Source organism: Lampetra fluviatilis, chromosome 20, assembly GCF_964198595.1.
Source record: "Lampetra fluviatilis chromosome 20, kcLamFluv1.1, whole genome shotgun sequence".
Classification (NCBI taxonomy): Eukaryota; Metazoa; Chordata; class Hyperoartia; order Petromyzontiformes; family Petromyzontidae; genus Lampetra; species Lampetra fluviatilis.
Window position 1 is genome coordinate 7,299,734 of NC_136294.1, and position 23,157 is coordinate 7,322,890.

At 44.7% G+C, this 23,157-nt stretch overlaps 1 protein-coding gene across 4 annotated transcripts in view; it reads right to left on the reverse strand.

Moving 5' to 3' along the window:
• Nucleotides 1-3,396: 3,396 nt before the first annotated feature.
• The window catches only part of LOC144937917 (glycosyltransferase family 92 protein F13G3.3-like), a 134,559-nt gene continuing 114,798 nt past the window's right edge, over nucleotides 3,397-23,157 (reverse strand). For 2 of the 4 annotated variants that reach the window (XM_078865523.1, XM_078865524.1), the window contains 2 exons: nucleotides 10,576-10,668; nucleotides 3,397-5,165 (listed from right to left, as the gene is read on the reverse strand). In XM_078865523.1, coding sequence (XP_078721649.1) covers nucleotides 3,788-5,165; nucleotides 10,576-10,643 — 1,446 coding nt within the window. In that variant the 5' untranslated portion in view covers nucleotides 10,644-10,668 and the 3' untranslated portion in view covers nucleotides 3,397-3,787. Of the gene's footprint in view, nucleotides 5,247-10,575; nucleotides 10,669-23,157 lie in introns of those variants that run through there. The other 2 variants (XM_078865526.1, XM_078865525.1) reach the window with 2 other exon arrangements.

The following is a 23,157-nucleotide window of genomic DNA, read 5'->3' on the forward strand; positions in this document are numbered from 1 at the left end:
TGAATCTTCGTGGGTGTGGGGGGAGGGCCTGGTGCACGAGTTTTAAGGAAAACATCGAGAGATATCCAGAAGTATTTCTTCCTCTTTGTTTGGTACAGCTCCTTGTAACACACGCCAGAGCCACTCTCCGTCGTGTGAGAACAATTCATGCCGCGTTCCATATTTGGGTCATTGTCTTTGAGGATGTCCCGTAGCTTATTCGACCAAGCTTAACACCTTTGACAGCTGTAGATGAAATCCTTTTTCGACCTCATCATGGCGTCGATGGACGTAAATAGATTGAATGATAATTACCACTGCTGTTGAAAATGCACGAAGGGGCCGTCCATAAATGACGTCACTCGATTTTGGACGATTTTTTACCCCCCCCCCCTAGTCACACGGCGTCACAAAAAGTCAGACCCCCCCCTCAAATGACGTCACAAAGCTCTGCCCCACCCCCCCCAAAAAAACATGCTTCAAATCGCTTTAAAGTATTGTCATTGTAGTGCGTATTTTATGCGGCGCTGCACTCTGATGTTGTAAGAGAAAACATTTATCAAAAAGTATATTTAATTAAGTAGAACGTGTTGTCTATATTTATTTAAAGTTGGGCATTTTGATGTGACGTCACATTTCTCAACCCCCCCCCCCCCCATCGTCACACATATCTGACCCCGCCCCCCTCTCCCCCCTAGGTGCGTGACGTCATTTATGAAAGTCACTCAACCACCACCGCACTACAGAGATAGCGATACCATCGCCGATGGATGACGCAACCTGCCCGGTGCTTCGTGTTTGATCTCATGGCGCGTGCCGCGTGACATTTCATGAACACGGAAGGAAATTCGATGGGTTTTTTTTTTGTGACCGAACAGTGACCATAATTTTGTTGTTGTCAATTTCGTTCACGCGAAAATTTCGTAAACTGAACGTTCAAAAATCGAGGGATACCTGTAATCAACAACCGTGCATGGAACACAGCGATTGCTCAACAATGGTTGAGGTTATCAACGGTGATCGTAATTGCAGCCTCGTCAATTAGAGCATAATCGATACTACTCTTTTGTATGATGTGCATTTTGAAAAAGGCCTTCAATGTACAGTTCTTATGAGTTCCAGTTATTTGTGGATTTAAAAAAATTAACCCGTAAAAACAAAGTTTTTCACTATAAATCCTTTATATGCGTGGCGGCTAGTCCTCTCGTCCTCTGGCTTGAGATGGCTGCCACCTATGGGTCAGATGATTGCATTGCACCATTATGCAATTGGTAATTAAATATAATATTTTTGTCCTAAAAAGTGTAAAATTTTGCAAAAAAAATTTCACGAACATTAATTGTCACGCACAACGAGTCTGTGTGGAAAATGTCAGCTCGATTGGATCACGGGAAGTGGGTTAAAAAACGACCGAAAGATTTGCACGGTCGTAAGCGCGCAAGCAAGCAAGCAAGTGAACTTAATATAAAGGATTTAAAAAAGGCATGGTTCGTAAACCTTATCTGCTGCTTTTATGTAAAAAAAATCTTCAATAGGCTCTGTTTTGTATACATGTATATATAAATGTGGATTTTTTAAAAGTTATTTAACACCCAAACGCACCACGTGGCATTCATTAGGTAGATTATGTAATGACAAGTAATTGTTACAGCTGCCATATTCTCAGTCAAATGGGGTAATTAATGAAAAAACGAATAATAAATATAAAACTTCGAATTCATGGAAAATATGCAATTCACACCATTATAGCTAATCCCTAACTATTTGTATTGTTTTTGTGATCTTGCCAGTGACCTTAATATAACCGAGTTAAAACAATGTCGCAGGTGCGTACGCAGCGAACTAGCAATATATTATGGCAACATTGTCAATTTAAATAACCATAACATATAATTTCAATTCGAGCTTCTTCGTTTTAAAGTAAGACATAATGTGTGTACGTGCTCTTGCAGCAAACACAATACTTGTCATCAGCAGTTTTGGACAACTTGAACAAACAAACAAACAAAGTTCAAGAGCGTTATCTTATAAACAATGCCATCACCTCAATGTGCAAAGAAACTAAGAATACAACTCGATTCCTTTATCTCAATCCCAAGCCATTAGAGCCAAATTGCATGATATCCCATCAAACTTCTGCATTGAAAATGTGACAAATTGATAATATATAGAAGTAGTTCACATCAAAGAGTGATTGCTTTATTTTCATTTTAAGCAAATAAAAAAGGCATTGTGTGCCAACAGCCAAAGCGACTGACACGCAAAGTGGAAGTAAAAAATGAAAACATGTGAAAAGACAATTCACTGTCTGTTCAAGCATATGCTCAGTTCTCCATTAAAAGTACATCTCTTTACCACTCTGCTCAGCAACTTGAGATGAATGTTCATGGGTCCAAACCTTCAATGTTGTACATGACCTGGAGCTCTAAAAAATGCACGCCACTCCTTTCAAAATTGAATCTGCAGGTTAATGTACCGCATGTACATTTTCCGCAGAATTGTTTTAAATGCTAGGTACCATTTATTTAAGAGGATATGAGAAACAATTATGAATTCATTTATCAATGTATTCATTTATTGACTATCGGTATGTGTCGTGGAGAAAATACAAATGACCTGTTTGTCATTTGACTAAAGAAGACATGATTATGAATAAAAAAGATACATGTGTTTATGTAAATCAGAAACTCATTTGAGAGGCATGTAATTTAAACAGATGTTTACAAACAGACAGTCAGATGTAAACTCGATATAAAAAAGGTACAGATAGGGTATCTCACAATCGCTTTCAAAAGCAAGGCATGTCACGGACTAGTAATGAGTGTGTGATTGAAAGTAATGAAATGTGTTTCAGCAGTGATTAAACCGCGATGGTGGCACACAGCCCTTAATCAGATTGAGAGCAAAAAAAAAATTCTCCGACATTAATATATTAATTATAGTAATAGCATTTTGCTGTATATGTTTAAAACTGGTTCGCAAGATTGATAATACGTGATAATGATGATTTCTGCTGAATAATCCATCGTGAAACTAACTAATGCAACAATTCAGAAATGTCAACTCCATGCATTGTTTAGGAATACATTAACACGGCTTTATAATTTAAAATGAGCTGTATGTATCAACAGCTGGTGTTGTTACATATTCAAATATACAACTATATACATTTGGATGTATAAATATATATTCCTACCGAATCTATTTGTAATGTTTCATGTGAATCTTTACTAGCTCATTTGGCCCAAAACACACCCGTCATTCAAATTATCCCTCATTCAAAGTTTAAAATCGTATTTACATTTTTTGTTTATCACCACAGGATTTACTTTTTAAAATCCTGACACCATCCGCTGGGATTTGACTATCCTCCGTGGACACGAGTCATGAAAACAATAAGCTCATTAGAGACTGGTAGCACATACACACTGAACATTTATTTAAATCAATTTGTGCCACATTTTTAATGTTTTAACCTGAAAACATGTCAAAGTCGTACTCCCAAAAGCAATAAAAAATAATTAGGATTGGTTTAAAATAAACCTGGAACCACCGTTAACTTCCCTAGCTTCCATAAAACGTACCAATACAAATCCTATTTTGCCCTGGTAGATTAAAATGCAGAAAAAATTGAAGATAATAAATTTTAACTGTAAACACAATCATAAGATTAGCAATTAAATATGTCCCATACATTGACCACATTCGCAAACCGGAAACTCACAAACACCAGTGTTTAACTTAAATTGCAAGACCGCAAAAAACGCAACACGGCAATCAACGCCGCCGCCACCACCGCCCGTTGTGCCTACTCATTCCAGAAGACCCTGTTGAGGACCTTGTTGACGTTCCTGATCAGAGTGGCATTGTATCTCCACAGCGTGAGGTCCACGACCAGCGAGTCGAGCGGCAGGTCGGGCTGCTCGGGCGATCGGTAGTGGTGCATGATCGCCGTGTCTCCGGGCACCGTCTCCGAGATGCCCAGCGCGTTGAGCGTACTGTGCACCGACGTCTGGAGCACCGCGCGCGGGTTCAGGATCATCTTGGTCGGGTTGAAGACCTCCGGCTGGTTCGGCTCCCGTCTGATGTGGCGCATGATGTTGACGCCCGGGATGGCGTTCCACGCCTGGAACTTCGACCCAAACTCTTCCGATACCGTGTAGGGAAACACGTGGTTTTCGAACATGTAAATGTCGGCGCCGTACTTGTCGTTCAAGTACTGTATGAGGTCCTTCCAGTTTGTGTGCTTCAAAGGGATGATCACTTCGTCGATGTCCGTGAGGACCAGGTAGCGCGTGCTGTACATGTGCCGATACACACAGTCATTGAGCGCCGCTATCTGGCCGTAGTAGTGCAGCTCGCCCGGGTGCTCGGGGTAGTGCCACCCTTTGGACACCTGCACGTAGTCCGTGATGGGCCACTGAACGACCTCGACGAGGCCGGTCTTGATGTAGTAGAGGAGCACTTTGTTCAGCTCAGAGCTGCAACTTGTGTTGTACACCGTCACGCGGCCCGCACCCAAGATGCGGTACATTTCGATCGCCTGCACGAACTGCAGGACGTTGCTGTAGTTGCCGAAGAGCGTGGAGATGCAGACGCTGAATTCCTGCGTGAAGGTGGGGGGCATGTAGAGCCGATTTCGCACGGGCATGAAGACCCACTCGGCCTCTTCCTCGTCCGGTATCGTGCGCATGCGCTGGACGGACACGTGTCCCGGCTCGCAGTCCAGCGGCTCCATGCACAGGAAATCGGCCGTGCCGTACGGGAAGTCAAAGTGATCCGAGTGGATGTAGGTGCTGGCGGTGACCGTCAGGATCTCCGAGTGTCCCCGGCAGCAGAAGTGGCAGGAGAGCATGTCCGGCTCGTACCGGTTGGCGATGCCGATGATGCGTGTGCTCTGACCGGCCTCGCGCTGGTCGTGGTACGCCGAGACCAGGAATATCTTGGTGTCGCGCACGCGCATGATCGACGTGTTCTGCAGCGCTCCCCGTTGGCCGCACAGCGTCACGTGGTTGATCTTATCGAAAGCAGACCCCGACTTTTGCCTGAAGACGGACGAGTTGCCGAGCACGTCGAGGACGCGAACGAGGGAGCCAGTCCAGCTGTACTTGTACTCGACGCTCAGCAGCAAGAAGACGCTGAGCAGCAGCGAGAGGAACAGGACCGGGAGGCGTAGCTTCATCATCCTCGAGGCGTGCAAGGAGACAAGACGTCTGGATCAAATCTCTAGCCCGCCGTCTCAGGACGAAAAGTCTGATATCGCTGGCCTGTAATTACATTTACATAAAAAAAACACACACAGAGCTTCGCATCAAAAATGCACAACACTTTACACAATTCCATTTAAGGCAACCTCGCTGAAAGAAAAAAAAACTCTCCAAATCAAAAGACTGTATTGGCCTCAGGGCGGATATTTACAGGTACAACTCTCTGCAAGTGAATGTAATATTCGACTTCGCAATGCGATGGCATTCATGGGGCCATGATGCAGCAAGGCATGGTCTGTGCTGCTGGCACCTGGCACCTGAACCACCTGAACTACCTGAACCAAATAAAGTAATGATATTCATCATTACTTTATTTCAATATTAACTGTGTATGAAAATGACGCGCATTTTAAGACCTTATCCATTCGGAATGTGCCTCCGTTTCATTGTGTATTAGGACTCCGTACATAATAATAATAATACATTATGCACGTATTTGCTTGTCTACTTATATTTGTCGTCCGTGTTACGAGATAGTTTTAACACATGTAATTTATCACCATCAATAGCCATGGCCTATCCAACTGCTGGACGAAGGCATCCAGGTGCCCGTCACCATTCCTCACAGTCCTGCGAATGCCACGATCCATCTCACTCGTCCGTGGGAACTGTTCCCATCACTCCATCTGAACGGAGGTCAACTCTCGGTCAAGTTTTTCTTTCCTTTGGCTGCCATATCATCTCCCGTCTCATCCATCGGCCACCATCCCCTCTCTAGCAATGTGCCATTCCCCAAGCCCAGCAATGTTTGTTTTTTTAAGGGTCAAAATGGCGTCTCAAATTTGCAATGGGTCCCCCGGTTCAAGCGTCTGCCGTCCCGTTATGTAATTGCAAGCTCGCATCCGTCCGTGCACACATTTCAGCCCGTCTTACCATTTGCTTTGTTGTCAGTGTCCGTGTTCCGGATCCCGGTGTGACACGGCTGGCCATAAGTGACGATTCAAAACTAAAACCGGGCACTTTGTGGCATCTTCTTGGTTCTTTTCGGTAAAGTCACGTAGAATGGAAATAATAAAATAATAAAAATAAAACATAGTAAAATAATTCTCACGACGTTTCGGCCACAACGCAAGCAGCCGTCCTCAGGTGGAGAACAGGTCTGTCGAGAGTCTGACTCTCTACTCTGACTCTCTACTCGACAGACCTGCTCTCCACCTGAGGACGGCTGCTTGCGTTGTGGCCGAAACGTCGTGAGAATTATTTTGTTATGTTTTATTTTTATTATTTTATTATTTCCCTTCTACGTGACTTTACCGAAAGAACCAAGAAGATGAATCCCTGCAGTCACGAAAGCTTTAAATCGAAACTTTGTGGCATGCTAACCGCTGTTCATTCTCAAATTCATTTTCCAAAAGCCCTGCCGTTTGGTCGGCTCTATTTTGTGATCTTGGTCTCTATTCATTGTCAGTAACTGCCGTAGGTCAATATAGGAAACATCGTAATAAAATTGCGAACGAAATAATGGCATGTGGAAAACAACAGTTACAACAACAAACATATGAGCTATAAGTTGTTTTTTACTCGCAAAGATTTCCTCTACCAGGCAGGAACTTTTGAGTGTTCAACAACCCACAGGTATTAATAACGTAGTGTTTTACTTCACAAAATACGAGATAGTAAACCCAAATCAACATCTGCAATACTCTGGCCGGCACTGTGCATTGCGGAGCCAAGAAAACATATGGATTGTATTTTATCCCCCCCCCTCCATCCAAAAGTTGTTCAAAATGACTTTGTGAGATCCTTGAAAATAAAACTGGGCAGCGTGTGGCTCCTCGTGAAAAGAAAACAGCGCTCCCGTCCACATTGCCGCTGCATACGAGTGATTTTGTGATTTTTTTTTTCTTTTCTGTGTGGCCAATTTTACAGTCGCTTGCCAGACAAGTCTGCCAGTCGGGCTCAATTGGATTTGAAATAATCCATTCAATGTTATTGTTACACAGTCCTTTCAGTGGGGCACTCACCATTCCACATTTTGAACACACTGCGAGGAATCGCGTGTACGAATTAGCAGCCATTGACGGCGGGTCCGGTGCGCCTTTCTCGCCGCCCAAAGGTTGCGACAAAATGCATCGAGAGTGCCTGCAGTTTCACTCGAGTCGTCGGTGCGGCAGGATGGCTCGGTCGGAAAAAGCTCGTGTGCCTCTCGGCAAAACACATCATGGGTGCGATGCCCAACTCGGGGCGCCTTTCCGTGCCCAATTTGTACGTTCTACTCCAATTCCGCGTGGGTTCTTATGGGTTTTCTCCCCTTTTAGTTTGTTGTCCTACGCAGCTCCGATTAGCACGGTTGGCTACGTACGGTGCGAAATAAGTTCAACTTAGATACATAAAAAAAAACACATCACACAATGTAACAGGTATTGGCCAAACATCCCAATGATGAAAATGTGCCTGAAAATTACTCATTCGGGATTACACGCAGCAACATCGCCCCCCCTACTGGGGAACATTTGCCATGACCCTCCTGAAAAGGAGGTTTGAGACTCAGTGATGCTCTCTTGGGTAAACAAGCGTAGTTTCAGTCATAATGAAACACATGAGCAAATGACCGCCGCATCTCTAGCGAAGCTCTTTCATCTTAATTATAGATTTGAAACTTTCGTGACTGCAATGATTCATACTCTTAGTTTTTTCGGTAAAGTCACGTAGGTAAAAAATGAAATTAAAATTAATAAAAATAAAATAATAAAAATCACGACGTTTCGGAGGCAACACAAGTCTCCGTCATCAGGTGGGACCGTCACAGCCAGATTTGCTGTATCAAGTGAGGCCTCCCCTGATGACGGAGACTTGTGTTGCCTCCGAAACGTCATGATTTTTATTACTTTATTTCTATAAATTTTAATTTCATTTTTTACCTACGTGACTTTACCGAACAATCTAAGAGTATACTCTTTCATCTTGCAAAGTTTTTCATGACGTAAGGTTCAAAAGGACAAATAGGACACCTTTAGCGTTCAGAGCACCAAGTGATGACATAAAGGACAAATATCAAATTCGTACGGTTAAACCAATTGTCTACAGCCATTTGTCGATCCACTGCTAAATGAAGGTTGCTCCCTGCACTCTGCTGATCATGGGCATTGTTTGACCGTACTTCACCACGCTGGTCCGATGCTTCAGATATCACTCGCCATCGATCCCCGCCAATTGAACTCAGGAGGTTAGGTTCAGAATTCAGTGCCCTATCCACTGTACCACTGCTCCACCAACCTGCCTATGAACCCCATGATATAGTGTGTGTGCGGGCGTATATGGGTGGGGACCGATAGTGTAGCAGTTAGCGTGCTGCGCTATGAACCCGGCGGCCCGAGTTCGAATCCCGCTCACCGCCAACACCAGTGACGATTACCTGAACCGGTTCTGGACCTCCCCTGAGTCGACTCAACCTCAAATAAGTACCTGGTGCAGTTTGTAAACATCGCAAATAGGGAGACAAAGGCGGCCGGGCGTGGTGCTGGCCACCCACCCCCTCGTGTGCCGTGCCGGCCTTCATAGGTGCTCGCTAACAGCACTTGCCCCAACAGCCTGCCAAGGCTATAGGGGGATCTTTGTCTAACAGGTCATATAGGCTCAGAGTCGGCGACTTGTCTGCGATCGACTTATTGAGGTGCAATGACATTCAAAACATGTATGCGACAATGAGCCTCTACTCGTAGGTAATGTTTTTCGTCACGGAGCCGTGCGTGTGGATTTTTTTTCATGAACCTCGGCAAGGCATTAAACCTGCGGCATTACAAAGCCTCCTGGTGTGAAGAAACAAAACCACGGCAATGGTAAAGACGTTTTTTTTCTTTTTTTTACATATCCCTGTTAATGTGCCAAGCTGAGAGAAAATAACATTCGTTAGCCAAACAAAATGCCAAAGTTAACTTTTTATTTCTCTCGGCTACCGGGGAACAGAGAGTAGCAATTAAGTCCGGGTCAATGGGCTGGAAGACATTGTAAATCGGCTCGTTGCCACATTCATGTTTACGTTTCCAACGGTACACGCGTTATTACAAGCGCGTGAATTAGCGCGTAAACAATAAAAGCAAGTTCCACGAAAGGAGCCGAATGAAAAACGACGCCGTTAGGGCGCAGGCTTCTGCGCGGGCCAGGTGAAGGCAAGCGAGCCGTGAATTCAAACGTCGCGGATCATCGGAGTCAATCGACGGCGGCCAGCGTGCCGCGCGCCACGCAATCCTCAACCTACGGCTCTCGCTTTCACCCCACAGGGAAATAAAGCGTCGTGCCAAACGGCGCGTCGTGCGGAGATGTGGCGTGGTGGCGGGGGCGCTTGTGCATTACCCTTTCAACCTGGTGACACGAGTTCGATTCCCCCGCCACAGCTAATATTATAAGCGGTGAGTGGGGCGATGTATCTGAATGGCAAGTTTGACACCAACAAACACCGACGCGCACGTGCGGTGAATTGTCATCAAACAACTTCCTTCATCCAGCAATGGGTTCACAAAGGGCTGTACGTAATTATTGTTGTGCCATCGTGTGTGCCACTTTGCATCACCACTGGAAACGCATGTCTTTAAAACCTTCATGTATTATTACTGCGATTATGTTTAAGCTGGATCCAAAGAGTGACCAACGTAGAAGTGAGAAAAAGGTCGCACGTTGAAGAAGACGCGACCTGATGGTGATGATGATGATGATGCAGGTGGTGATGAGAAGAAAAATGGCACTAATTGGACACATATCGAGGATGGACAACAAACGGAAAATTAAAAGTTTGTTATTGTTCGAAAACATTTTAAGTAAGCGGAAAGAGAGGAAGACCTAACAGAGAATGGGGCTTGATGACGACATAAGAGATGTGTGCCAGAAAGCTGTGGCACACATCTTCTTGGTTCTTTCGGTAAAGTCACGTAGAAGGAAAATAATAAAATAATAAAAATAAAACATTATAAAATAATTCTCACGACGTTTCGGCCACAACGCAAGCAGCCGTCTTCAGGTGTAGAACAGGTCTGCTTGCGTTGTGGCCGAAACGTCGTGAGAATTATTTTATTATGTTTTATTTTTACACACACTTGATCATATTGGCACAAGACAGAGGAAAGTGGAAACAAATGACGAAATTTTCAGTCGACACTTGCGAGCTATCTGCCTGTGGATCGCGATGATTATCATGATGTTTCTTTACCCAGGAAAGCGTCGCTCGTGACTCATTTTCAGGAGGGTCCTGCCAGGCGTTTGGCAGTCCCTGGCAATGAACGCCACGCGTAATCCCACTTGAGTAACGAGCAGCGCAACGTTTTGGGCTCGTGTGTGTGCGGTTTACTGGTTGAGCTAGACCCAGTGCACATTAACCATGTTACAAGAAGCTCACCTGTAATGGCGGTTACCTACATATGCGTTGTTTATTCGTCTGTACTTGAGATGGGAGCCTTTGTACATGGTTTTTCAGATCAAAATTTTCAGGCTGTAAAAACAAAAAAAACAAGCTTTTAATTCATGGTCATTTAAGAAGCGGCACAACAGTCGCGATTATAACGTCATTTCAATTGTACTGTTAAACAAACAAAACCACACGTGACTGCCGGATATACCAACACAAAGTTGTACACAAAATGAGATTACAAATCACGAACCATTTTTCAATTAAATACTTTTTTCTCTCCAAGCAACACAAGCGGGCAGAAAAATAAAACCATCCAATTTCAATTTGCTATTTGCAATTTAGCATTCATTATTCAGTCCGATTTAGCCCACAATGTTGAGCCACCCCTCTCCGCATGTCCATTCCGTGCATATCCTTCACCTGCCACAACATCGTTTTTTTTGCCATTCGCAGGCTGGAGTGATAATCATGTATGTGCGCATCCCACACTTCAATTGTGCTAATATACGATGAGCCACCGTTGGGGCCTCGCCCATTGTCTCTGTGCCGATTGTGAGGCGCATGCACGGGCGGCTTTGCAGCACAAAGCCCAGCTGATGGATGCCGACAGCTGTGCTATTTTCCTATCCAAATTACAATCATGAGCCTGCCCGGAGTAATGGCAAATAAACGACTTTGCGCTTTAGCATTTTGCATCATTAAAAATAACGCAACGACAGCACACTGGCGTGCCAAGACAGTCGAATAGTTTGCGGGGAAATGTGGATACGCATCACAATTTTCCTGGCTTATGAAGCGAGCGGCACAGAGGCAATGAATAACTTATGTTTAGCAAAGCGTGCGCGAAACTAAGCTATATGCAGGCGAGTAAGACCTGAAATATGACGAGGAATAATGCATATTGAAACAAGCCCCAGACATTTTCCGTTATTGTCCATTGACCTTGAAAATACGATGCTGGGCACAGACAGGCGCAAGCTCGAATTAATTGTGCATCGATGCAGCCGGTATTGGGAGCGATGCACGTATTTATTTTATGATCAGCCTACACGGCTAGCATTTATAAACGTCTGGTTCTTTTGCATGCCTTGCATGACACAAAAAACTTACCCGGAGACTTAAAAAAAGAATGCATGCATACGTGAGCATTCGGGTAGAATGATCCCACCCTTCCTCCAGCCCTCACCCCCTTCTTTCAATGACTCGTAGCTGCAGAGGCCATGTGAATAAATCATAGACAACTAAATTAAGAGAGCTTTTCAGAGGGCCTGAATCAATAAGTTATAGAAAGTGGACCCCCCCCACCTTCCCCCAGATGTGGGGTCAAAAAGTTGATCCAACAGGTTTACAACATGATAATTGGTTTTTTACCCTTCTATCTGGCAACAAAACTGACACCTTTTTTACAAGGAGTCATGTTTGCATAGACCACAATACCTGCAGTCATAATGCAAACAAAAAACATAACTCTGATGATGTATGCACTGTCCTTTGGCGTCATCTGGTCCAACCCATGTGAGACTAGGCTCTAAGGAAAGCTGTCTCGGGTGTGGACCAATCAACTTCAAGGACAGTGCATACATCATCAGAGTTATGTTTTTTGTTTGCATTATGACTGCAGGTATTGTGGTCTATGCAAACATGACTCCTTGTAAAAAAGGTGTCAGTTTTGTTGCCAGATAGAAGGGTAAAAAACCAATTATCATATTTTTTACTGGCAAATGAGGTTCCAATGGTGAAGGTTTACAACAATTGTCGACCTTCCCCCCCTCCCCCAAACATTGTTTACTCCTCCCCACCCCACCAAATATAAAAAACATTTCTTTTGTAGGCTTATAATCATAAAAAGTAACACACTGACAGCACACTGGAAGGCCAGGACAGTCAAATAGTTTACACGTCATACATACATACAATACGGTCAGTAGTATCTGTATACATTGGGGGGGGGGGGGGTGAAAAGGGGGCATCAGTGGAGGCGACGGGCAAGGCACGAAGGGCCGTGAAGCCCTCTGCAGGTGCCACCGCCCGCCGGAATTCTCGTGAAATAAAACACCAAAATCTTAAATTTCAATTTAAAGCTTTCGTGACTGCAGGGATTCATCTTCTTGGTTCTTTCGGTAAAGTCACGTAGAAGGGAAATAATAAATAATAAAAATAAAACATAATAAAATAATTCTCACGACGTTTCGGCCACAACGCAAGCAGCCGTCCTCAGGTGAAGCAACAGGTCTGTTGGGAAGACGCTGTCTTCCCAACGTCGTAAGAATTATTTTATTATGTTTTATTTTTATTATTTTATTATTTCCCTTCTACGTGACTTTACCGAAAGAACCAAGAAAACCAAAATCTTACTCGTGTGAAGCATGTATTCGTGAGTTTAAAATCGATGTTAATTCACGAATCGATGTGTTGTTCCACCCCAAATAGTTGACTTAATTACCCAGAAGAGCCGCGCTGAGTTACAGAACTTTTTCCCAGGAGGGTCCTGCTGCATTGTGGGTGTTATTTCTTTGAAGATATCTTGAGCCAATTAACGTCGAGTGTTTCTTCTACACGTGGCAGGAAACCGGAGCACGTGCAGAAAACCTCTCGAGGTGAAAACAGATGGCGCTAAGTCCACTTGCTCTACCGCCTTCTCCTGGCGAGCAAGGGCACGGCACCACTTCGCTGCGGGAAGGGAGTTCGCACGTCACTAGCGCGGTGATTCACCACGCAAGGTTTGGTGGATTACCGCACGAGTGTGGTGCCCATACCCTCGCTGTCTCCACAGTGCTGCATTACAGGCAGCCACGTGCAGCAGAGCCACCGTTGCCTGGCGTTCGCTACGTACGCGGCCGATAATCTAGAAACGGTGGCTGATTTTGTATCCTTCACAAATGTAGCGTGGCATTTACTTAATTATGAGCTTGTTCACCTTTCTCCAAGAAAAAAAAAACTGCACTGCATCATCCGTGTGACGCGCTCGGATGAAAGCCAGCATGAGAGCACTGAGCAATGCTTACATTTGTGAATGCTGACAGCTTTAAAGCCTCGATGTATATGTTTTACTGGCAAATACTGTAAGGGGAAATTAAGAACAAACTTGCAATGCTCTCACAGCAGGACTTGGCACTGCAAAATAACAATGCATTTGTCTTCCCGCCGTTATAGATTGTACGCAGGCCTCTCAATATCAATAAAGGTCCACCCAGAATAAATGTTACCTTAAAAATAAAACATAATTTGCAGCCCTTTGCCAATCCATTACTGTATGACAGCCTCTCCACACAGCGTCGGTTATGGAGGTCATTTGACCATACTTCACCACACTGGTCAGTGCAGGTTGGTGAAAGGGAGTGTTCTAAGACTGGTTCAGATACCACTGCGAATCGTGTTAGCTATGGCGGGGACTCAAACTAAGGTCGCTAATTTCAAAGTGCAGTGTGCAAATCAAGTCATCGATCTTATATACATGTTTGTAAATGTACCCATATATATACCGTATATAAAAATCCAGATGACCGCCAGTTTGAATACTGCAAAGTGTATTAAATGCACAAACAAACAAAACGTGTACCGCATCTAATTTCATTATGACCAGAATGCTTGTGGTTACAAGTTGTTAGCCATTGCGTTCGCTCTGTTGCTTTCGTTTGCTTGTGTCGGGGTCGTTAAATATCCCTGACACGATTGTTTTTTCTCCCGCCCTGCTGATCAGGTAGTATCTTAATTAAGCAGACCTTTGCGGCACGCATGTTTGCATGTTCTACTCAATGTATATTGACTCTATAGCTGCCACCATATGCTCAGTGAGGGTCAGCGTGGGCTCAGAAGGTCACGTGATTAATCACCAGTGATGGCTTTTCCTTACAGCTGTTACCCACCCTTCCCTCCCTGTAGCATGAAGCACGCTACAAAAATGTTTTATTTCATACCTCGTGTTTCAGGTCTGGGCTCTTGCTACCACCTAATGATGCTGGATGAAATCTCCAGTAAAAAGAGTCGAGAAATGTTTAGTCAAATTTTGCTCGCTTTTTCAACATTCTGTACCGGGTCGCTGAAAAATACAAAATAAATCAATCGCCACTTGTGTCTGGGTGACAACTTGAATTGTTTGGCTGAGTCGAGTGGTTGAGGGTGCATCGCCGAAGTGCATTATACCCTACGCGATCCAACCACCAAAAAAAAACCCTAACTATCAATCATGCTAAGGGGATATGGGCTGCATACTCGCTCCACGTTCAGCAACAAGTCTGCGCTTGAATGCCAATGGTGGGAAAAACATTTAAGAAAACCTAACGTCATGCTGTGCAGGAAAGATTCGCTGTTGGCAACGCTATAAGATGGATCTGTGGTCGGCAGTTCCCGTTGCTGGCAGTGGGTTCGAAGTTCAAACTGCGCGGCACGTTATTGATCACCACGGGGAAATAAAAATGTTGCCGTTTCTACTCCCGTGGCAAACGATACAAAAACTAACCACACGTGAACGCTGGTACCACTTTGTTAAGAAACATTAAAAATGTGCAAAGAAATTACCGACGAATCACGTTTTCTTTTAACCTATTGCTTGGCACAGACAAATATCGAAAATACCACTGCCGCAACTCAAAGGCAATTAGTCCTGCTCTTTCTTGTAGCATGGTGGGATTTTAGATGACAATAATTCAAGCGAATTGTGTTTGTGAAAATGGAGCACACTCTGTGAGATGGAAGTGGGTGTGTGGTTAAATGTACACATTTCAAATCATACCACCAGCTTGAAACATAATGAGGTTTGTCAGAAAACCCCCATGCGATTTCTTGCCGGAGTAACATGTGTCTACCAGCCTGTACTGACAAATAGATTCTTACTTAATTGCTCTATAATTGCCCAAGACGGTGTAAAATTTAATTTACAGCACTGGAGTTCTGCATTGTAATTTCATTACCTTCGGATGCTGTAAACACACTCAGCTTCAATGCAGAGGTTTCACATCACAATACAATTTCACATTTGGCTTTGGGTTTTTTAAATGACACAATTCCAACCCATTAAAATTATTATCTAACTTTAAAACAACAATACTGTACCGTCTAATTTAACCATATTTTAACCTAACGTAATTTTATTTAGTAATGCATTCAAATACATAAGGCTGCATAAATACGCAAGCAAGCATCCATGCTGTCGTAAATGTTTCCATAATCTCATTACAGTTGTTTCCCAATGTAGCAACAACAATTTCAACGTATTTTGAAGCACCCTTTGAAATGCCTTTTCACTTTGTTAAGGGCCATTATCGTGTTCCTCTTTCTGCTGCTGTGCAGCTGTGCGTGCTTAATAGGCCAAGCCACGTGGTACCACGGTCACACCGATGACCTCGTATCGATGAGCATACTATCACGACGGGGTGGATATACATCGGTGATACATCATCAAGTCGTATGCTTACAATACATGTATTAAGTTGTGCGGGTGTGGGAAATTTCAGTTAATTTGCGTTGTATAAAATTGGTTACTGTGACCCTTATGCAGCCACTGGAGGCCACTATATCAACCACATGGCAAAAATCAAGGATTGATGCGCGATTTGAATTGCGACCACAAAACGTGGCCAATCGATTGCTCATTAAATACTTACTAAGCTGTCCTCTTATTGGTCAACGTACTCACCACAGCATCCGCAAGGCCAGAGGTTTCATGCACACAATTTAAAATCGATGTATTCGTGGCATTACCAGAGCATCGTCTCGGCTCTAAAGTGGACACTGTAGAACCTGCGATATTTGCGCCAATAAAACTTCTCTTTGTGCCTGTAAAAACCCAAAACACCAACTTTGAAAATCGCTGCACTTATGTATGGTTTGTCGCATCGTGCAGTGCGATTAGAATATATATGCATCTAAAATGAGAATAGGGTTTTCCCTTTTTTCTGGCAACAAAACAGGTGTAAAGATGTTAAAACACCAAACTGAAACATTTTGCAAGGAATCATGTCTGCATTAACCACAATGCAGAAATGATTCCTTGTAAAAGGTTTCCGTTTGGTGTTTTAACATATTTACACCTGTTTTGTTGACAGAATAAAGGGGAAAACCTATTCTCATATTTTGGTACTGGCAAAGGAGGTCCCATTATGCATCTAAAATGTTCCCACCATTTACGGCAAACGGAAGTAACACGTCAACGGGACCCTGTTGTTAGTATCAAGATGAAGATGGCAATAATAGAGGTCTTAAGACGTTGCAGACTTGACGCCTTGTAATAGGTGTCTATTTGGTGTTTGAACATCTAACACCGGAAGTCATAAGACTCATCATAACGCGTTCAAGTGTAGATTTCCAGCCCAACCCCCAAAACATGTGCTGGAGGGTTTCATTTCACGCATGCAATTTGTCTGGATATTCTGGCCTTGAATTTGATTGTCAACCACCCTTTGAGTTCAGTTGCCAGAATATTCCATGCTGCTGCTGCCTGTCAACCCACGTGGTTTAGAACAAACCGTAACTTTTGGTTAGGGGGTTTGCCTGAACATACAGGGACACTCCCAACAAATGAACACTTAAGCAAGATAATGATCAATTTGCTGCTTTGTACCGTAATTTATTAAAACGTGTTCATGGAATTGCTGTAATACAGAGACTGCCAAGTTAATATTAACACTAAATATGTAACGTGCTCAAAACAATTAGAGCATGCTACACGTTAGTTTAAGGTTCATAACATAGAGAATATATGTAGTTATTTACAAAACATTTTATGATACAACGTAACAATACGCAGTACAAATTAACATAATCATGATCAAATATACAGAATACTGTAATGGCATAGTTTATTATTTTCACCGACCGGCATTTGCTTCACTGCTGCAGCAGTTGCGTGCACCAACACCACTCTCGTCAATCCTCATCTCTTTGTAAAACTGAACGTGTCGCACATTCACCCGTGTGATTTTATGTCTGCTGCGCACACACACGCACACACAATAACACTGGGCATAAGCCTGCTGTGGGGGTATGCAGTGTCAATAAAATCACTGCCATCCACGAAATGTGAACAGATGATGCTTTCGACGCTTGTTAAGGGTTCCCCCTCTGCCTTTGGCGGAAATAGGCACCCTAATACATTATGCATATCCAATCAACTTGGCATACGCATCAACAACACCGCAATGTGCTCTGTGAGATTAAGTGTGGGGCCTAAGAAGCATCTGTAGAATATTTCTGTATGAATGTAGGCAAACAAACGTACATTCACCTTTCCTTACATTGGAATCAAATGCGCACAGCCACAATGGCTGCGATGATTCACGGCATGCACTCGCCAGTCACTCGGCGAAACGTGGAGAATTGCGAGCCACTGCGACGGCACACCCATTAGAACCCCTCTCCTCACCCCACCTGGCAATGGAAATGGCCTGTGCTGGCCAGCTGGCAATGTGAACCACTGCGATAAGACGAGAAAGCACTCCATTTCATCGACTCCGCACAAACGTGAGCACGCTGAACGAAACCCCCCAAAAAGAGAAGACACCCCACGCTTTCGCTTTCATCGCGAATGGGCAGAGTAATTAGAGAACGGGCCGATCAAACGCTTCGTAGAGGTGAGCCACGATTTGGCATACCCGAACACAGCGGCGTTCCATGCCACAAGACGGTCTGCACTCAAGCCCAGACTTTTTGTGTTACCACCAGTTTCTCGCTGCTATGTGCAGGTGCATCGATCGTCAATCCATAACAATCACCGATTTCCACGTAAGAATAGCGCATGCTGTTTGGCAGCACATTAAAAAGCATGCAGGGAGGAACACGCTCCAGCGTACACTCTCACACATGCCAGAGCACAACAGCTAACAGCCCACACTGCTGCACCACCTCCGGATGGAATGCAGCCACGCAGGCACATAAGCTTACGCTTTGAAGATTCACCCCAAGGTAATGCTGCCCTCGTCTCTAACTCGACACAAATCTGTAAGTAATTTCAAAAGTGCAAAACCTAAGGTGGGGGAGGGGGGGTGCATGGTAGGCAAGGTTGTACCTGTGCAGGCATAAAATACTTTTAAAACACTACAGTTATTAATTCTGCCTTTACCCGATATTATTAAAATAACAACTAGGTCGTTGGGGCAATTTCTCCAGCTGCAAATCGCAAGCATTCTCCTTTGCCTCTCTCTGCTCCGAAGGAAATTTGTTAAACAATGCCGAGTAAAAAACTTTCTCATGTCAATAAAAAATTTATCATTTGCCCAATTTGCTCAAATGTGTCAGTTTTCTTAGGGCCTCACAGTATCAAGTAATATCTCCAATGTTACCATCAGCCAATCTCTCCTGCACTCTCTTCTCTCTGAAGAGGGCCATTGCCTGAAATGCCAGCCAGCCATATTCTCCTGTTATGGGACAATGCCAATGATGAATGTGGTGGGTTTTTAATGCACGCCTCTGCTCCACTGCCTATGCGGTGGGCCCCTTAAATGTTGGTTATGTTTAACCACGTCAGTTTATTATTATTTTTATATCTAAAACATTATTTGGTAAAGCTGCATTAGCAGTAGTGCACAAGCACAATACAAAAAAACCATCATTTGTCAATAACTTACATAATAAAATCATTGATATGCTATGAAGGACTATTGCCTAAAGTATATTTTTACTTTAAAGGCCGCACAGCGTTATTGACAAACGTGTTGAAATTTTTGTATGAGGGCAGTTTGAAAAATAACGGTAATAAAATAATTTGCCTCTTAGACATTGCTATGATGAGATAAATGTGTGGCCAGAACTAAGCATCTACGGAATTTTTGCAGAATAAACTATCAGCAGCACATGCATTACATCTTCATCTGGGAGAAGAATGCCTTACTTCAGCTATCAAAAGTTCGTAACAATGAACTGTATCTTTTTCGACCGAAGTCTTTGAAACCCGAGGGAATTTAATCGTGTGCAGGGGGCATGCAGGGGCAGCTGTGCAGATGGTGAATTTGATCCGTTATCACCCCACCCTTGTGTCGCAAAGATATCGTGCTGGTTTCATTCCACCCGTGCGCACACTTGTACGCGTGCTAGTGTGAGCATGCGATGAGCATGCGATGAGCGAAGGCAGCAAAAATTGCTGCGTGTAACACCGCAGCATTTGTGCCAGATTTCCTACGACTGTAATTCGCGTGAGGGTGGCCCTCGATATTGGCTTGAGCAGCCACTCGCATCGATTTCATTATGAATATTTTTCTATTTCCAATGCGCAGCGAATGAACTTGTCCGCAATGCGGCTACCGACTGAAAAAACTGCATTTCGTACACTACTTAATCAGACTCCTTGGCGACGGTTTGAGCTGAAGGATTAGATTTTACAGTGACACGCTGTGACTTTGTTTCAATCACATCCTGGCAACTAATACCATCATCGGGGCGGGATAAAAGACAAGCCACAGTCGTGCGATTGTGGCTATGCAACCAAAACCGTGGACCACATAGTAAACCACTGTAGTCTGACCCTTCTTCGACAGAGGAGGCGCTCATAATCAACGTTTTTGGGTTAGATCGCGTTATTTATAAATGTGTCGTAACCCTTCACCACCCGACACGGCCAATCAGTAAAAAAGTGTCACGTTGACAAAAGACAAATAGTTCACTACTTTAGCCCACCGGTGTGTTGAAGCGTGAAACCACAACATTTACAATTTGAGTACGACGTTTCGCTGGTAATTGCATCCAGCATCATCGGGCAATGAACTATTTGTCTTTTGTCAACGTGACACTTTTTTACTGATTGGCCGTGTCGGGTGGTGGAGGGTTATGACACATTTATAAATAACGCGATCTAAACCCAAAAACGTTGATTATGAATAATATTGGTCGCGAAAGCCTACGTGTTAGAGGAGGCGCTGCAAAGAATCCAGCAACTCTCTCGTGAAGCCCCCTCCTCGTGGCCAGGCAGAGCTCAACACCGGAGTGTCACTCCTGAACACCCTGCTGCCAGACGCAAGCACAATAAAAAAAGAATCCCATCCTCAACTTGTGGCCACCTGCAGAGCTGTTCAAAGATGCATATAAATGCCTGCTGGACTTTACTGCGCAGCAATATATATACAAAGATACAAAGATCCCCCGTATAGCCTTAACAGACTGTAGGGGCAAGTGCTGTTAGCAGGCACCTATGAAGGCCGGAACGGTACACGAGGGGGTGGGTGGCCAGCACCACGCCCGACCGCCTTTGTCTCCCCAGTGGCGATGTTTACACACTGCACCAGGTACTCATTTAAGGCTGAGTCGACCTAGGGGAGGCCCAGGACCGGTTCAGATAATCGTCACTGGTGTTAGCCGTGAGCGGGAATCGAACCCGGGTCGCCAGGTTCATAGCGCAGCGCGCTAACCGCTAAACTACCGCTCCCCAATATATACAACACACACACATGCGCAAGCCAATTAGCATGCTGGCGTGTGCATGGCGAGTTGCGCGTTTTATACGAAACCGCCGGGAATCGTGCGCTGTACGGTTGGGCACGGGCGACGACGCGCAACAGGGCCAAGTTCTGCACGAGAGCGCGCGCGACAGGCTCATGCTGGAGCCCCGGTTGGGGGGGGGGTTACATCAGCTGCGTCGGAATACACGAGAGAGAGAGAGAGTGCGCCACCGGACCGTGGCGGCGCCACCTCTCCGCATCGTGACACCAAAGCGGCACGCGGCACGCGAGCCGTCGTCCGCGACGCATTCTCAAGCAGCGCCCGTCATGCGGTGGTGGGATGGGGCAAGAGGGTAAAGCGATCGCGCATCTCGACCGCCGGGGTATTGAGCGACGCACCCGCTGAAGCACGGTTCGCTACGTGTGGTGCGAAAGAAGTCCGACGTACTTACGTACGGCGAACGGGAGACATTTCACATTCCTGTTCAGTTTTTTGCCCTTCCCTCCGCACCTCCGCTTAGCATGGTTGGCTACGTATGGCGCGAAAGAAGTTCGACGTACAGTACCTACACAGATGCAGCAGACTCGCATTAAACCTCGACAGAGTTGTTAAATTATGTAACGGCGGTTGCATTTCTTTACGTACAGCTCTTCCATCAATCCATCGCTTGGATGATCTCCAAATGCCGTACCTGCCCAGGTCCGCGTGTGGGGGTTGTCTGACCATGCCGCTGCCGTGCTGGTCAACGCAGGCTGGTGACCGCATGTTCAAATGTCGCTCGCCATGAATGTCAGCTGTGTCCGGGAATCAAACTCAGGTCACCAGGTTCACAGTGCAGTGCGCTAACCGCTGTGGCCACCAGACCCCCCGCAATGTCTTCCATATTAATATCGGTAAGTCTGTGGCAAGTGGCATCAATAACCATGAACCTGCGTGAACTTTTAATATTCTGAATACATTTTGACCTCCCTTCCTAAGATAATGCCTTGCTTGTCAGATTATTGTCTTTCAATGCTACGTATATCCAACGAATCCAGCGACAGCTCAATATCAAGGCAATCGGAGGATGAGACCGCGCCGTTGAAAAATCAGCGCCGTTGAAAAATCAGCGCCATTGAAAAATCAGCGCCGCGAGATCCATCCGCGTCTTTAACGTGTGCGCACTCAGCGCGTGAGTGACAGGAGACAATTCCACACTGCACCTCGCTTTGACGTGGCACGCAGTGACAGACAAACGGCACACGTCCGTCGCTTCGCGATGCTGCTGGTGTGACGCTCAACTCATTCATTGCCCCATTAGCCCTGGCATCACGGGCTTTTGGAAACTCGAACACTTCAAAGGACGCAGCAAGAGAACAAAGTAAAAAGAAAACAACTAATCGGTTAGCCCCTGAGCGTAAATGCACTATTGTATCCCGAAAGGTGAACTTGTAGGGTCTTGTACGAGATAAGCTAATTGTAAAGGACTCCATCAAGGTTACCGCGAAGAATCAATGTAAACACTGCGGCGTGAAAGCGTACACGCAAACACTTTAACAGCAGCGCACATTGCTCCAATACCCAAGCGGCATTGCACGATGTAAAGGCACCAAAGCCCGAGGGTAAATATTGATTTCTTTCCAAGGCTGTCACTTATCGTTCCAAGATGCTGTGTGCTCTAAACACACTTTTCAAAATAGTTTACATATGATATCCTCCGATGCACATTCCTCATTGTAATTCCACACCATAGTTGTTAAGCAAAACTCAAGGCCAAGAGTGAACATTGTTTGAATTTCTATTAATGTGGCTCTGATGTATACAGCAGAGGGAAACGTCTCTCTAACTAAATTCATGAGCTGGGAATGCACAGGGGCATCCTACACACTGGTGATTGCTGAAGTACATTAACCATCGCTCTTGCCGAGGAGATTACAAACGCATGTGGCTTATCTTATTAAGCACAAATGCTTGGTCCATTATAGTTTATCAATGGGAGTAGGTAGGCTTTCACAAGACAATCACCCTACCCATTTAGGAATACTCTAGTTTTTATTGCAGTTGGGCAACAAAAGAGCTGCCAGTTTGTACCAGAGAAATGCAAGCCAGCATTAGCCTATTTAATTGACCGTTCGTCTATATGGCCCTAATTAAATGTTTACAATAAGATTCAGCCCGTGAGCTGCGAATTTGATTACGTGTTGCATAAGGCACTCAGTTCCTTCC